The sequence below is a fragment of the Salvelinus fontinalis genome, chromosome 38 (assembly GCF_029448725.1).
Source record: "Salvelinus fontinalis isolate EN_2023a chromosome 38, ASM2944872v1, whole genome shotgun sequence".
Taxonomy (NCBI): domain Eukaryota; kingdom Metazoa; phylum Chordata; class Actinopteri; order Salmoniformes; family Salmonidae; genus Salvelinus; species Salvelinus fontinalis.
Window position 1 is genome coordinate 18,195,851 of NC_074702.1, and position 17,915 is coordinate 18,213,765.

The following is a 17,915-nucleotide window of genomic DNA, read 5'->3' on the forward strand; positions in this document are numbered from 1 at the left end:
GCCTTGCTCGCACACGCTTTTTTAGTTCTGCCCACAAATTTTCTATAGGATTGAGGTCAGGGCTTTGTGATGGCCACTCCAATACCTTGACTTTGCTGTCCTTAAACCATTTTGCCACAGCTCTGGAAGTATGCTTGGGGTCATTGTCCATTTGGAAGACCCATTTGCGACCAAGCTTTAACTTCCTGACTGATGTCTTGAGATATTGCTTCAATATATCCACATTATTTTCCTACCTCATGATGCCATCTATTTTGTGAAGTGCACCAGTCCCTCCTGCAGCAAAGCACCCCCACAGCATGATGCTGTCACCCACGTGCTTCATGTTTGGGATGGTGTTCTTCGGCTTGCAAGCATCCCCCTTTTTTCTCCAAACATAACGATGGTCATTATGGCCAAACAGTTCTATTTTTGTTTCATCAGACCAGAGGACATTTCTCCAGAAAGAACGATCTTTGTCCCCATGTGCAGTTGCAAACCATAGTCTTGCTTTTTTATGGCGGTTTTGGAACAGTGGCTTCTTCCTTGCTGAGCGGCCTTTCAGGTTATGTCGATATAGGACTCATTTTACAGTGGATATAGATGCTTTTGTACCTGTTTCCTCGAGCATCTTCACAATGTCCTTTGCTGTTGTTCTGGGATTGATATGCACATTTCGCACCAAAGTACGTTCATCTCTAGGAGACAGAACGCGTCTCCTTCCTGAGCGGTATGACGGCTGCGTGGTCCCATGGTGTTTATACTTGCGTACTATTGTTTGTACAGATGAACGTGGTACCTTCAGGCATTTGGAAATTGCTCCCAAGGATGAACCAGATGTGTGGAGGTCTACAATTTTTTTTCTGAGGTCTTGGCTGATTTCTTTTGATTTTCCCATGATGTCACACAAAGAGGCACTCAGTTTGAAGGTAGGCCTTGAAATACATCCACAGGTACACCTCCAATTGACTCAAATTATGTCAATTAGCCTATCAGAAGCTTCTAAAGCCATGACATAATTTCTGGAATTTTCCAAGCTGTTTAAAGGCACAGTCATCTTAGTGTATGTAAACTTCTGACCCACTGGAATTGTGATACAGTGAATTATAAGTGAAATAATCTGTCTGTAAACAATTGTTGAAAAATTACTTGTGTCATGCACAAAGTAGATGTCCTAACCGACTTGCCAAAACTATAGTTAGTTAACAAGAAATTTGTGGGGTGGTTGAAAAACGAGTTTTAATGACTCCAATCTAAGTATATGTAAACTTTAGACTTCAACTGTACATATTACCTCAATTACCTCAACTTACCCGTACACATTGACTCGATACTGGTACCCTTGTATATAGCCTCGTTATTGTTATTTTATTGTGTTACTATTTGTCCTTTAGTCTATTTAGCAAACTTTTTTTTTTACTCTGTATTGTTGGTTAAGGGCTAGTAAGTAAGCATTTCACGGCACATGTGACAAATACAATTCAATTTGATTTGAACAGTGAAGACTTGAGACATGCAGCTCAAAAAGCTCCCCTATTAATCTTGTTTAGGGACAATACAGTTATCCTACCTAGACGAACTGACAGCACCACAGTACAATGAATAATTGCCGTATTGTTTTCAAGTGAGTACAGAATTCTACTCTAGGCTGCTGTGAAAATGTAAGGTTTCCATCCAACCTTTTTATGGGAGTAAAGTACATGTCAGATAAGAAATGTAATGACATTATGGGAAAGCATGCAGTTTATTAGACTACAGATGAAATAAGTTGGTGATGAAATTCACAGGGTGGTGAAAGTGCACAGTGATGAGCTTAATGCTCCTTTCAATAAATATCAAGGGTCTTATTCTGGTGACGTGACGATCGATGCATGGCTGCTGTTTGACAAATACAAATAATCTCGCACTTTTGTCCATAATAGTCTCCCCACAGTGGAGATGTCACAATTCCCAGAAATCTAGCTGTCAAACAAGGAAATGGTTCCAATAATTTTTACATCCTTAATATTTCCCATAGGGGATTTAAGAAACACTTAAAATAAGGGCTTGCCCTGGCATGACGTTTTGATCACCATGTACATCTCTCTCGAAACAAGGTGACTGTGCCACAAAAGCATGCTTAAGTGACAAAGTCCAAATCCACATTTATAAACACCTGGTCACCACAGTTATTGTTATTTGCAGTTGTAAACATTATTGTGAGTTAATTCTATGAGGGGGAAGGGTGTGCCATTTTTTTTACAGTACAAGGGAAGGGTCATGTGAAAATATGTTTTAATGTTGGGGATGGGGGTGCATTTTTTTAATGACACCTTCAGTTGAACCCCCCCAGTAAATTTCGAACTGTCGGTTAAAGGTTCAACTTCAGGACTGAAAATATCATAAAAACTTTTAAATTCACCAGAGTTGGGGGTAAATGTAATGTAATGTAATGTCTATAAGTAGTAATTTAGTTGTTTGTTCATAAATATAATTTCAATACACTTCGTGAATGGGGTATGAATAGAAATTAAATCGATCTCCACCCTATTATATGAAAATCACTCCCAGTCTCCAGCCCAGCTCCCGCAGTCTCTCTCTGGACCCAGTCAATAGGATTACCATTCTCCTAGCAGTAGGATATTATACTGGCAGCACGATCATAGACTACAAAAAAAAACAAGAGGCCCCCTGCAAAGACATGCTAAACTTGGGAATATCCTTTTTTTTGCACTCTAGTGCAGTACAACAGTTTTTCACTGCATTACAACCACCTCTGAAAAAATAAATGGATAATTTGACATATTGTAACGGCTGTCACGTTCCTGACCTATTTATGTTAGTTTTTGTGTGTTAGTTGGTCAGGACGTGAGGTTGGGTGGGCATTCTATGTTATCTGTTTCTATGTTGGTTTTGGTTTGCCTGGTATGGCTCTTGATTAGAGGCAGGTGGTTTGCGTTTGCCTCTAATTAAGAGTCATATTTAGGTAGGGCATTCTCACTGTTTGTTTGTGGGTGATTGTCTCCTATGTCTGTATGTTCGTACCACATGGGACTGTAGCGTTTGTTTGTTTCGTTTCGATGTCGTCCGTTTCCTGTACGTAAGTTTATGTTTAGTTATGTAAGTTTTTGTTCAGGTTTCGTTCAACGTCATTTTCTTGTTTAGTAGTTTGAAAGTGTTTTGTTTCGTTTCGTGTTGCCATCATATTGTATAATAAAGATGGCTTATTTCCCAAAGCCTGCGTTTTGGTCTTCAGATCCCTCTCTCCTCACCTCATCCGAGGATGAGGAGAGCACAAGCCGTTACAACGGCAGCCTTCCCTCTCTTCACGAGAAGAGAGGGTGTAACAGGGATCGGACCAACACGCAGCGTAGCCAGTGCTCAACATGTTTAATAAAACAATAAACACGATACAAAATAACAAATGTGGCAAACCGATACAGCCCTATCTGGAGCAGCGAAAACACAAAGACAGGAAACAACCACCCACAATCTCCAACACAAAACAAGCCACCTAAATATGATTCCCAATCAGAGACAACACAAAACACCTGCCTCTGATTGAGAACCATATTAGGCCAAACATAGAAACAGACAAACTAGACACACAACATAGAATGCCCACCCAGCTCACGTCCTGACCAACACTAAAACAAACAAAACACACAAGAACTATGGTCAGAACGTGACACATATTCTATTATTTATACCAGCATTTCTTTTAAAAGTTTACAGAAATACTGTCATGTCGAAAGCTATTGTGTAGGTTATATTTAAAGAAATACACTTCTAATAAAATATGTGTTATTGGAATTACTCAATAGAGTCTGCAAAACTTAAATGGGTCTCTTGTGCTGGGCAATGGGTTTAATAAGAGTACTGGTGACTCCTTACTTCACCCACTTTTTTCTCTTCAACGCAATACATGCTATTACCTTGGTCCAAGAAGGTCCAAGAACTCCTGGCGCAAGCTGTGTTCTATCTGGTGTCATAAGAGAAGAAACACAGTGGAAAAGTATTACATTTTCTTAAAAAATACAAAAGTCATCTGTGCTCTGACAAATGCACAAAGAATGACTCATCGAGTTCTAAACAAAAGCAACCAGAACTCTTCCATCTCCGCTTACTAAAGAGGATCATTAAGCCACGACAACAGGTGGTTCAAGGATAGAATAATTGACAGGTACAATGATCTTTTGAAGTCACATCTGAAGGAACAAATTGTGTTAATGTCCCTTGCATCTTTTGCAAGTCAGGAATTTCAGAGTCTGTTTTGTGACAGCAAAGCGATTACACCAAATGGGCCTGGAATGGTGCACAATAGGTGGCTTTTGAGCATGTGATATTGCCTGTGAACTTAAAGTCACATTGGACAGTTATAGCCATAGATATGCAACATATACTGTAGTTAGCAACAGTAATTGCATAACATTCCATTACAATGATGGATTCATGTGAAAGAGAATGAAAGGATACACTTCTTCCACTACAGAAATACCTGGCATTACAGTATCTGTGTCACGCCCTGACCTTAGAGATCCTTTTTCTCTATTTTGGTTTGGTCAGGGCGTGAGTTGGGGTGGGCATTCTATGTTTTGTGTTCTATGTTTTCTATTTCTGTGTGTTTAGCCGGGTGTGGTTCTCAATCAGTGGCAGCTGTCTATCGTTGTCTCTGATTGAGAACCATACTTAGGTAGCCTTTTCCCACCTGTGTTTTGTGGGTAGTTGTTTTCTGTTTTGTGTCTGCACCAGACAGAGCTGTTTCGTTTTTGTCGTTTTTGTTATTCAGTGTTCAGTTTTATGAATAAATCATGAACACTTACCATGCTGCGCTTTGGTCCACTTCTTCATGCAACGATGGCCGTTACAATCTGGCAATGTATGGATTTGTGGTGGATGTGACACTAAACTTTGAATTTCCTCATCGGTGTCCCTATTTTAGAAAACAGTCAGACGGTAGTGGTGTTTATGTGTACTTATTCTCTAAAGCAGTCTTATTAGAGGTCAATGTGGGTACACTTTGTCACAATGGTATGCGATGGTATGTTTTAATTGAGTTATCAGAGAGAAAATTACTACATAATGAATTTTAAACTCTACAGAAAATGACTACTGACCTTGATAGATAATAAACACCTCTCTGTATTATGTATTATCTTTCAATCTTGTCTCTGTTATTGGTTTAGAAAACTTAGTTAATGGACCTTTAATGTATACTGCTAACCTTGATAGAAAAAGCAAAACATAGAGGCCTATAACTTGTAAAGAATGTTCTCCATTGTTGTTCTGAAAGCTTGATTATACTGTGTGCTGTTAGCCATGTAGTCTTGTTGTCTCTTGTAGTACATTTTAACTCTTCAAAAAGACCCTCTGCTGACCTTGATCCATAATCATGACAAAATAGCTTGTAAATAATCTTGCCTTTGTTATAATTTTTTAAAACTAGGAATAGTCCTATGCCTTTGCTGTATACTGCTAACCTGAATAGATAAGACTCACATATCGTCCTACAACTTGTAAATACATTTCTCCATTGTTGTTCAGAATGTGTGATTGATTATACTGTCTTAACAGCCTGGTTAATATTCATTACATTTAACTTGTAAATAAATTAGATTTCATTTTGATCAAAAAAAAGTTGACATTTGTGTTTTTTTTTAAATTTGGGAATAGATTTCAGAACCATGGATAGTACCAGACTATTTAAAGGTGTGTTGCTGGGTATGTACGACACAATCCCCTCCAAAACTACACATTTGGTTAGTAGAGACCCTACTGAGTATTTTCCACCCCACTTTAGCTGAGACAGGTAGACAAGTTCTCTCTCTACAGCCCAATATTCTCAACATACCAATGTCAACATTGTATTTTTTCATTATTGGAATATTATTTTTTTTTAAAATTGATATAATTTTTTCTCAAATTACTCATTGCATTTTCTTGTTACAATAGAAGTGTCCAGTGATTAAAATGTAATATCTTTTGAATGAGTTATCCACATTTCAATGTTTGAAATGCGGCCTTTTATTTTGAAGTTTCCTCATTACCATATGAAAGTGACATCATTGTTTGTGCTGCTGGCAGCTTTCTCGTGTCCAGATTATCAAAACCATTGACCACACTAGTTCGGTTGGGTCTTCATGGTTCGCTGTCTCTTTGTGTCTCGACATTTTTACCTGTCAACATGAGGGAAATCGTGCATATCCAAGCCGGCCAGTGCGGTAACCAGATTGGTGCCAAGGTAAGAACCTATACATTCATCATCCTAATTGTTTATTGAATGACTGTCTGTAATATAGTAAAGACTTGTTTCAAATTAATCAACACAACTGAAAACTACTACAAAGAATGGATAATCATCCAGTCACATTCACCCTATTAAACTACCTGTGATAGCTACCATTTGTTAAAGTATTGTAACTCCACAATTAAGAACTCTGATAAATGTATGCGTGTGTACGTCTCTGTGAGCCACTGTGTGGAATTGCGGTGTGCAATTGTCTAGGATTATCGGTCTAACCGGGTTCTCTGGCGTGTCTACGTCTCCAGATCGCATTAAAGCTGCTCTCGCATTATTGTCTGAAATCAACCTATTCTTCACTTGTCAAACTGTGAAATGGTGACTTGCCCCTTTGCCTCGCATATGTGAAAAACTTGCGTTCAAGACAATCACATCTATTAATGTAGCCTGCTATGCGCAAGAGCCAAATGACATGTTTTCCTTCAGATACTGGATCGATATATCGATTCGATTTATTCCAGCGGGCTGTGTAGAGGCTGACAGAGTTTTCCATTGGTGTGTGTGAGGTGGTGCAGGAGAGCATTGAGAAGAGTGGGGCGTGCATCATTTACAATGATGGAAAGAGAATAAAATACAATTTGACAGGTCTGTCAGTTGTTTGGGCTTTTCCAAATTGGAGAGACAAAATGTTGACATTGCTTTGTTCTCTTTGAGATAATATTTTTATTTTGTAGGGTGTGACTGGTTTGTGTTAGAGGTCAATTTCCCATGTACAATAAGCCTTGACATCATCAGATAGAAGTACCCCAACCCCACCCAGTCTCTCATAGGCCTGTGGGTGAAACTGTTTGACAGTCTTTTTGGTTGATAGCTCATATAGGCTTACAATGGAGGACATAATGGTCCAGTTAGACCAATCAAATCCATATTCTCTGTATCAGGGTTAAGGTTGTCATGACTACCCTAGGTCCATGGTCATTCTAGAGCCACAGAACCATACCAAGGTCATTCCTTCCTCAGACATACAGTATAGCTCATCATTATCATGATGGCAGAGCCGTTTCAGTCTGCTACCGTTGATTTTAATAATGTCCACTTAAAAGCAGGGCCGTACAGTAGCACTGCCCGCCTCATCCTAATCAATGTCTGTCCTCCCCTAACCAAATTAGGGGCGGATGGGGTGTGGGAGGGACATACAGACAGAGGAAACAGCTGACGTAACAGCTGACGTAACAGACGGTGAAGTCACTGGGTTCAACACCGATATAATCTGATACTACTGGAGAAAGAGAGACAGACAGAGATGAGAAGAAAGAGTGAGAGAGTGATGGACAAGAAGGGGAGTGTGTAAGAAAGAGAGAGGTGCCCTATGAATAAAACATTTTTCTTTGGATTACGTCATGGCACAGTCCATTCTTTTCATTCAACTTTTCTTTAGACTGAGAAGTCCTATTGAGACAAGGAATCTCTTTTTGTAGGGAGACTTGGTCAAGAAGCTGCTCCAGTGTACAGATTGTTGATACTATTAGGTCATACATATACATCGTATGTCTCTGAGATCAATACAATTTCACATTCAATTGAAATCCACATTGAATGTACATTACCGTTCAAAAGTTTGGGGTCACTTAGAAATGTCCTTCTTTTTGAAAGACTGGCCTTCTTTAGACTAGTTGAGTATCTGGAGCATCAGCATTTGTGGGTTCGATTACAGGCTCAAAATGTCCAGAAACAAAGGACTTTCTTCTGAAACTCGTCAGTCTAGTCTTGTTCTGAGAAATGAATGCTAAGAAATTGCCAAGAAACTGAAGATCTCGTACAACGCTGTGTACTACTCCCTTCACAGAATATCGCAAACTGGCTCTAACCAGAATAGAAAGAGGAGTGGGAGGCCCCGGTGCACAACTGAGCAAGAGGACAAGTACATTAGAGTGTCTAGTTTGAGAAACAGACGCCTCACAAGTCCTCAACTGGCAGTTTCATTAATAGTACCCGCAAAACATTGCTTCTTTAATCAGAACAACAGTTTTCAGCGGTGCTAACATAATCCAAAAAGGGTTTTCTAATGATCAATTAGCCTTTTAAAATGCTAAACTTGGATTAGCTAACACAACGTGCCATTGGAACACAGGAGTGATGGTTGCTGATAATAGGCTTCTGTACGCCTATATAGATATTCCATTCGAAATTAGTAGTCATTTACAACATTAACAATGTCTACACTGTATTTCTGATCAATTTGATATTATTTAAATGGACATTTTTTTTCTTCTTTTAAAAACAAGGACATTTCTAAGTGACCCCAAACTTTTGAACGGTAGTGTAAGCTACTTCAATGGACAGTGAACCTCGCTGGTGTCCATGTAACTGTTAGTTTAGTAAAGCGTTAGTTAGAATAACATTACTGGTGGCCTGACAGAGAGGACGCTACCCTCTAGGGCACATATGTCAGAGTCAAGGCCCGCGGGCCACATCCGGCCCGCGAGAAGGTTTTTTACGGCCCCTGGGATGATCTTGATTTATTATTAGAACCGGCCCGCAGACCGCAGCAAGCCGGCAGCCCGCAGATCTTTTACACGCACCAATACTACATTTCCCACAATGCAACGGTGACGCACCGAGCAGTAGGCTGCTTCATTTCAATATTTATTGGCACAGCAGTCGTCAGCATCACAGTAAAATTAACTTTCAGATACCCATCAAAAATGGCAAAACGGAAGGTGGACACTGAGAACCGGGGGTTTCAAACAAGGTGGGAGTCGGAGTATATGTTCACGGAGGTAGCTGGAAAACCTGTGTGTCTTCTGTGTGGAGAAAGTGTGGCGGTACTGAAAGAGTATAATCTGAGACGACATTATGAAACGAAACACGCGGACAAAAACAAGAATATGGACATGGAACAAAGGCTACAAAAGGCAGAGGAATTAAAACGAGGCCTCAAATCTCGACAGGCTCTGTTCAAAAAAGCCAAATCACAAGGCCAGGCTGCTGTCAAGGCCAGTTTTATTTTGGCAGAAGAGATCGCTAAATCAGCCCGGCCATTTACGGAGGGGGATTTCATCAAAAACTGCATGATTAAAGTTTGTGACGAAGTTTGCCCAGAAAAAAGGCAACTCTTTTTAAATGTGAGTCTGAGCAGAAACACCATTGCCGAGAGAGTAGACCAGTTGTCCATCAATCTAAAAGAGCAGCTTGTGAAAAAGGGAAAAGATTTCATTGCATATTCCTTGGCTGTGGATGAGAGCACCGACATTTCTGACATTGCCCAGTTGTCAATTTTCATCCGCGGAGTGGACTCCAGCCTAAGCGTGACAGAGGAGTTTTTGGCTTTACGTCCTATGCATGGCACAACTACGGGGCATGATTTGTATGAAGAGGTGTCAAGATGTGTAAATGAGATGGAGCTGCCTTGGGAAAAACTCGTGGGTTTGACAACCGACGGAGCACCTGCGATGTGTGGACACAGGAGCGGACTGGTGGCGAAGATACGGGAAAAGATGCAAGAGGAAAACGCGACAGGTGAGCTGACAGCTTATCATTGTATCATACACCAGGAAGCGTTGTGCGGTAAAGCCTTGAAAATGGAGCATGTAATGAGCATCATCACGCGCACAGTTAACTTTATCAGAGCCAAAGGTTTGAATCACCGCCAGTTCAAGGCATTTCTGACGGAGTTAGAAACGGAGCATGGTGATTTGCCTTATCACACAGAGGTGCGATGGCTAAGCCAGGGAAAGGTGCTTCAAAGATGTTTCGAGCTTCGTGAGGAGATTTGTCTGTTCTTGGACAGCAAAGGGAAAGACACAACACAACTCCGAGACGAAATGTTTCTGTGTGAAATGGCTTTTCTGTGTGACATTACGAGTCATCTGAATGCAATGAACTTGCAGCTGCAGGGTCGGGATCATGTCATCTCTGATATGTACAGTACAGTGAAGGCATTTAAAACCAAACTGACTCTGTGGGAGACGCAGATGCGGAAAGAAAATTTGAGCCACTTTCCCAGCTGCCAGACCATGAAAGAGAAGCTCTCTACCAGTGCGTTCCCGAGCGCACAGTTGGCTGATAAAATAGGTATGCTTGCCGCTGACTTTCGACGCCGATTTGCTGACTTTGAAGCACAAAAAAGCAGGTTGGAACTGCTCAGTAACCCATTTGCTGTTGACGTGGAAAGCTCACCACCAAACCTCCAAATGGAGTTGATTGACCTCCAATGCAATGATGCACTGAGGGCAAAATATGCGGCAGTGGGTGCTGCGGAGTTCGCCCGTTTCCTCCCCGACACAATGCCCCAGCTGCGCATCCAGGCTGCTCAAACGTTGTCTATGTTTGGCAGCACATACCTGTGTGAACAACTGTTTTCTTTGATGAACCTGAACAAAACATCACACAGAAGTCGACTTACTGCTGAACACCTCCAGGATGAACACCAGGATTTCACCAGGATTTCCTCAGCTCAGAGCCTTACCCCGAACATTGATGAACTTGTGGAAAAGATGGGACACCACCAAGTATCACCCTCAACCTCAAACAAGTGAACATTACTGTGCAATCACATATTTAGAGTTTTTACTCAGTTCAAGTTTAAAAGTTAAAGTTTAATATTTGTTTTCACTGCATGTTACTTCTCCTTAAACAAAGTGTTGTTTTTGATTAATAGATTTTTGCACTTTATTTTATTGTATTTCAATCCAATTATATTTTAAAAATATTTCAGTTGAGTGGATGATAGAAAATTGCTATTATTGTTTTTTTCTTTGAAGTAAATTTAGCCCACTTTTGCTAAAATAGAAAATATAGGCTACTGATGGTGCCTTGAATACCGGTTTCTTTCATTTAATGTTCATGTTATGGGGATTTTTATATAAAGGAAATTTGTCTTTTGTGTCTGTTGAAAATTAAAGATTACTGACAGAGCCATAAGAAAATATTGCTTTATTTATCTGATCATATTGGAATATATTTGTTAGGTTTTCAGTAGGTTCAATTAGGTTCACTAGACTATATGCGTCATTTAAAAATTTTTCAATGAACATTCGAACAGTCCGGCCCTCGGCTTGTAGCTAAATTTTTTATTTGGCCCTCCGTCCATTTGACTTTGACACCCCTGCTCTAGGGTGTCATGGGTTGGATGACCACTGGCCGGATCTGATTGACAGCACAGTTGAAGGCATAGTAGAGTGGGTGTGGCACTGTGCGCTTTCCTGGTCATTGTCCCCATTCTTTCAAACCAATTATTCTCAGTCCTCTCTGATAACCATCTATCTATGGTTGTCCCTCACTCATCCTCTTTCTCTGACTCTCTCTCTCTCTCTCTCAGATTAAGGTCACTTGGTCATATTGCCTGAGCCTACATGGTTTATCAAAACACTGATTGCAACTGTAAATTGAGTCCAGACAGTTGAGTACCCTCAAATCTCTCTTAACTACTGATCTGCTATACAGACTGTTTATCCAGATTATCCCAAATCCTCCCTTAATGCTGCTGTTTACAGAAAATTAGCAGAGACACCAACATAAACAAATATCTGAAACAGAAGGTCACACACACACACACACACACATACACACACAAACATGCAATCATACTCCTCAAGGGGTGAACTAGACACGATTACAGATCTAGAAATGATTAGCTTTCTCAATTAACTCTGACTGCCAGCAAATGGATTTAATTTTCATATTTGTCTAAGAAAAGATCTGCGTGTCCTTTGTGTTCTCTCCCCACAGTTCCTTTTAAACGCCTCCTCTGTTCCAATAACACTCTTATAGCCATCTATCTCAGTCTATGAATATTTAAAATGACCCAGGGCCGACTTAATGATTTGAAGGCCCCAGGAAGAGGCCAGTCTATTTATGGATTTATAGTAAGGACATGTAATTTAACTGTAAAAATGTATTACCTTTTAATGTGCCACGAACACAACCAGTCATGATGTTTTCATCTAACAAATCACTTTCAAAAGTAGGTTACCTTCGCAAATTCATTCAAAATAATTCCAGCATCTGAACAGTGCACTGTGCAACTGCCAAATGTTCTTCAATTCGCAAGTGACAAACTATCTCGCCGGAGAAAGCATCTAAGCGAGCAAAACAGCACCCCTCTGTCTTACTACATGTAGCCCATGTATCTGATGCTGTCTGGACAAAAAGAGTATGACATGCCATAATCTTTATTGCTTCATAGCATCAGATACATGGGCTACACATACATGTCCTCTGCCTCGAAGACGATGGCAGTATTATCAGCAGCACCTGTCTTCTACTAAATAGTCTATGGGCCCAGGGTTGGGTTTCTATTAAGCTAACATGGAATTGTTAGCTTAATTGTCATACCAAGGATCATTTAGCTATTTAGTTTAGAATTTTAGGACGCCTGTAGGTATAAAAAAATATAAACGCAACATGTTAAGTGTTGGTCCCATGCTTCATGAGCTGAAATAAAAGATCCCAGAAATGTTCCATATGAACAAAAAATGTATTTCTCTTAAATTTTGTGCACAGATTTATTTACATCCCTCTTCGTGAGCATTTCTCCTTTGCCAAGATAATCCATCCACCTGACAGGTGTGGCATATCAAGAAGCTGACTAAACAGTATGATCATTACATAGGTGCACCTTGTGCTGGGGGCAATAAAAGGCCACTCTAAAATGTGTAGTTTTGATACACAATGCCATGGATGTCTCAAGTTTTGAGGGAGCATGCTATTGGCATGCTGACTGCAGAAATGTCCACCAGAGCTGTTGCCAGATAATTTAATTTCTCTACCATAAGCCCCCTCCAACGTCATTTTAGATCATTCGGCAGTACATCCAACTGGCCTCACAACCGCAGACCATGTGTATGGCGTCGTGTGGGTGAGCGGTTTGCAAGTGTCAATGATGGCGGTGGGGTTATGGTATGGGTAGGCATAAACTACGGACAACGAACACAATTGCATTTTATCGATGGCAATTTGAATGCAAAAAAATCGTGTGACGAGATCCTGAAGCCCATTGTAAGGCCCATTTTTCTTTAAGGTATCTGTGACCAACAAATGCATATCTGTATTCCCAGTCATGTGAAATCCATAGATTAGGGCCTAGTGAATTCATTTCAATTGACTAATTTAAACCTATGAACTGTAACTCTGTAAATCAATGAAATTGTTGCATGTTGCCTTTATATTTTTGTTCAGTACAAGAAACATTGAATTTGGCCTTACTGCTATTAGCCCAATGACACGCATTGAATAACTGATGCATACATGTAAAAACAGATATTCAAAACATTTATAAAGATAGTCAAACATTTAATAAGAGGAAAGTATGTTTTGAAGTGTCTGTTTTATATCTGAGCGATATAAGAAAGCTCAGTTTTTTTTTAAATCATGGAATATTTTTTTCATGCCCAGCTCATGAGGGCGCTTGCTGGTGTGAAGCCTGAGGCAATTTCCTCTCCTGTCCGCCAGTGAATTGATCACTCTATGGCGTTACATTCCGTGCTTGATTTGGGCCGGAGTTGTCCAGAGCGCCGTACCGGTACTTTTAATTTTTGGGAAATTGCGATCCAGCTCCTCTACAAAACAAAGTAGCCTATCGCTGATCCAGATTCACACACCGATGCCAAAAACATTGATCAAAGCGGAATATAGGCAGTATCTGCATTGAATAGCAATGGATAGTGACCATTCATTTCCTGAATCCGGTTTGTTCATTTGCCTCCAGTCTGTGCGTGACCGTAGGCTGTTTGAGACTGTGCAGATTGAAAATGAGCCAACCTGAATGCACACGATGCGCTGTTCAAAGTTGTTAAATGAGGGTTTGTAAGGTCATGGAAATTAGTTTAATAATTTTTGTTAATGGAATTCATGAAGGCACACTTAAATATTATCAATCACTTAGAAATCAACATATCAGCCATTATCAGAATGACCCTTCAGTGCGTGTATGTGTGTGCGAGTGAGCGGGTGCTTGAGAGAGATCGCGACATTTCAGCAGCATATATTTAAAAAATGACAGACAACAGATTAACTAGATGGACAAGTCAAAACATCACTTGTAGCAGTTATCTTGCTAGTTAACTATAGCTAACTAAGCATTCATGTCGTTGTCACCTTTCCACCGGTACTGTAGATAGCCTAAATAATTCTGCACCGGAAAGCTGGGATTCCCTCTATTAAACAGTAGCCATGTAATTGCAACAACTTTAAATATATTCTAAGAATGGCCTGATTGAAAAAGAAATTGCTGTACATAGATCTCCCCTGAAACATGAATATTTGAGCATTATATATTAACATGTCTAGTTAGATAACTTGCTTTCAAGTAGCCTACCTTATCCATTTGATCCCCGATTCATTGAATGGGGGAATCATTTAATAAAGACAAAAGTATGTGGTTGTAATGTTGAAATATTTTATATCAAGGTTGGCAACCATCCTCCAGGATAGCTACTGCAGGTTTTTGTTCAAACCCCGGTCTAACCACCTTGTAGCCTTAACATCAGCTGCTCAACAGGACCTTAATTAATAGGCAGATTTGAATGTTTCAGGGCTGGATCAAAAGCCAAGCCTTAACACCCAGGAGCTCTCCAGATGGAGGGTTGACCACATGTTGACATGTAACTAACAGTGCAGTTCTACTTTGTGGGAGTTAAGAGCCTTGATCAAGGGCACAACAGCAGGAGATGGTAGGCCTACATGGAATCAGACACAGCAGTCTTCCAGTGTCAATAATGCTTACTTTTTTATGTAGGCTATAATAATAGTCATGAACATTTGGTTAAAATTCATGGAGAAGTCATCAAAAATAATTATGAATAACAGTGAATAATCAGGTCTCTATAGCATTATGTAATTTGTAAATTTCTGTGAACATAATCTATTGGACCGTCTTGGAAAAAGACAGCTCCTGCACTTCTTTTATCCCAAGTAAAGCACTGGTTACATTTGGTTTAGTGAGCCAATAATTTCCTGTTTTCATCATACTCCACAAGAAGAGAGACAGTGTGTCACGTTCATTGACGGAAGAATCAGACCAAGGTGCAGCGTTGTAAGCGTACAGCATTTTATTTTAATGAACACAAAAACAATAAACTACAACCGAACGTGACACTACATGCAGTGCAGAACGCAACTACACACAAACAAGATCCCACAAACTAAAGGTGGCAAAAAGGCTGCCTAAGTATGATCCCCAATCAGAGACAACGATAGACAGCTGCCTCTGATTGGGAACCATACCCGGCCAACAAAGAAATAGAAAAACTAGAATGCCCACCCAAATCAAACCCTGACCTAACCAAATAGAGAAATAAAAAGGCTCTCTAAGGTCAGGGCGTGACACAGTGATTTCAGACATTTCGGCTCATGCTTCAGTCTTTGTTTGTTATGTATTCCTCTCTCTCTATAAAACGTGTGGCATATGTACAAAATTTTGTGTCTGTAGTTCTGGGAGGTGATCAGCGATGAGCACGGGATCGACCCCACAGGCACCTACCATGGAGACAGCGACCTGCAGTTGGACAGAATCAGTGTCTACTACAACGAGGCAACAGGTACAACACCCCTAAATCTATTGCCATGATCCTGCCACATTTTAATATGTAGCATATTTAACCCAGTCTATATGGCTATGCTGGTGGAGAGTTGTTTTGGTAATGGTTTCCTACAGTATTCACCTCATGTCTTTTCCCTCCTCCCCTCTGTCTCTGTCTCTCATGGAGGTGGTAAATATGTGCCTAGGGCCATCCTTGTGGACCTTGAGCCTGGCACCATGGACTCTGTGAGGTCCGGACCCTTTGGACAGATCTTCAGGCCAGACAACTTTGTGTTTGGTAGGTGGACATACAACCTGTTTTGTATTTAATGGTTGCTATTGATTATCATTACTAGATTTGTTTCATATACAATACAAGTTAAATGTCTTCTCCTTCCTATTCTTCCCTTCTCCCCTTCCTTCAGGCCAGAGTGGTGCTGGTAACAACTGGGCCAAGGGCCACTACACAGAGGGAGCAGAGCTGGTGGACTCTGTCCTGGATGTAGTGAGGAAAGAGGCAGAAAACTGTGACTGTCTGCAGGGCTTCCAGCTCACCCACTCCCTGGGTGGAGGCACGGGGTCGGGCATGGGCACCCTGCTCATCAGCAAGATCAGAGAGGAGTACCCTGACCGCATCATGAACACCTTCAGCGTGGTGCCCTCACCGAAGGTACTGTCATTTCAGCCGTACTTGCAATTCAGATCGCTGCGGCCAATTGTGCACTGATTTATCAGATAAACGTGTATTGTTCAAATGCGTTTAATATCTTGCAGTAAAAAAAGATATAGTGTGTATATTGAATGTTTCCTCTTTGTACACCATTTTTCTAGTGCTTCAATGCAAATGTACTTAATGAGGCAGATAATATAAAGTACTCTAATCTCTCTAATCTCTCTCTTTCTTTCTCTCTCTCTCTTTCTTTCCAGGTATCAGACACAGTGGTGGAGCCCTACAACGCCACCCTCTCTGTTCACCAGCTAGTGGAGAACACGGACGAGACGTTCTGCATCGACAACGAGGCCCTCTATGACATCTGCTTCCGCACGCTCAAACTGACCACGCCCACCTATGGTGACCTTAACCACCTGGTGTCAGCCACCATGAGCGGCGTCACCACCTGCCTGCGCTTCCCTGGCCAGCTCAACGCTGACCTCCGCAAACTGGCCGTCAACATGGTGCCTTTCCCCCGTCTGCACTTCTTCATGCCCGGCTTCGCCCCCCTCACCAGCAGGGGCAGCCAGCAGTACCGTGCCCTCACCGTGCCCGAGCTTACCCAGCAGGTGTTCGACGCAAAAAACATGATGGCTGCCTGCGACCCTCGTCACGGCCGCTACCTTACTGTGGCCGCAGTGTTCCGTGGCCAAATGTCCATGAAGGAGGTGGACGAGCAGATGCTTAATATCCAGAACAAGAACAGCAGCTACTTTGTGGAATGGATCCCCAACAACGTGAAGACCGCTGTCTGCGACATCCCACCCCGCGGCCTCAAGATGTCTGTCACCTTCATCGGCAACAGCACAGCCATCCAGGAGCTGTTCAAGCGTATCTCTGAGCAGTTTACTGCCATGTTCCGCCGCAAGGCCTTCTTGCACTGGTATACTGGAGAGGGCATGGACGAGATGGAGTTCACTGAGGCAGAGAGCAACATGAACGACCTGGTGTCTGAGTACCAGCAGTACCAGGACGCCACCGCTGAGGAAGATGGAGAGTTCGAGGAGGAGGCTGATGACGATGACCCTTAAAAGACAGGGCTTTGAAGATGAAGATTGTATTCAAAGGGCCAAATGAAGCTGTGAAACCACATGGGGAAAAAAAACTCAAAGTAACTTAGAAGCAAGACAAAGTTAAAGGGGTCCCAAAACCAATTTGGAGCATTTTTTTTATCTAATGGAAAGTATTATAGAAAATTATACACACCCCTTGTGACTGTGAATAAATTAACTAATGTTCATCTCTTGTCTTGTCCTCATTTGTCCTGTGCCAATAGGCATACTGTTTGACTGACATATGTTACAAGTTATCATTCCATCCACATTGTGAAATCTGAGATAGAAAGATATCTGTTTTTTGTTGAGTACTGTGAGTGCTTTGAGTCACAAAGTTTGATACACTAGGGAGGCTGTTGATGCATACCATCATCATGGGCCAGAGAGGAGGAACGTTAGTTATGTCATTGGAATAACATTAATCTCACA

At 41.2% G+C, this 17,915-nt stretch overlaps 1 protein-coding gene across 2 annotated transcripts; it reads left to right on the plus strand.

The window, feature by feature from the left end:
* The first annotated feature begins 6,029 nt into the window (after positions 1–6,029).
* LOC129838071 (tubulin beta chain-like) lies at positions 6,030–17,671 on the plus strand. 2 transcript variants are annotated; one of them, XM_055904755.1, is made up of 5 exons: positions 6,030–6,199; positions 15,630–15,738; positions 15,907–16,017; positions 16,145–16,389; positions 16,647–17,671. In XM_055904755.1, the coding sequence occupies exons 1-5, from the start codon at positions 6,143–6,145 to the stop codon at positions 17,460–17,462; spliced, it is 1,338 nt and encodes a 445-aa protein (XP_055760730.1). In that variant the 5' UTR covers positions 6,030–6,142; the 3' UTR covers positions 17,463–17,671. The 2 variants fall into 2 exon arrangements, with proteins under 2 accessions (XP_055760730.1, XP_055760731.1); XM_055904756.1 differs by lacking the exon at positions 6,030–6,199 and having other exon boundaries at positions 15,659–15,738; positions 15,926–16,017.
* Positions 17,672–17,915: the final 244 nt, after the last annotated feature.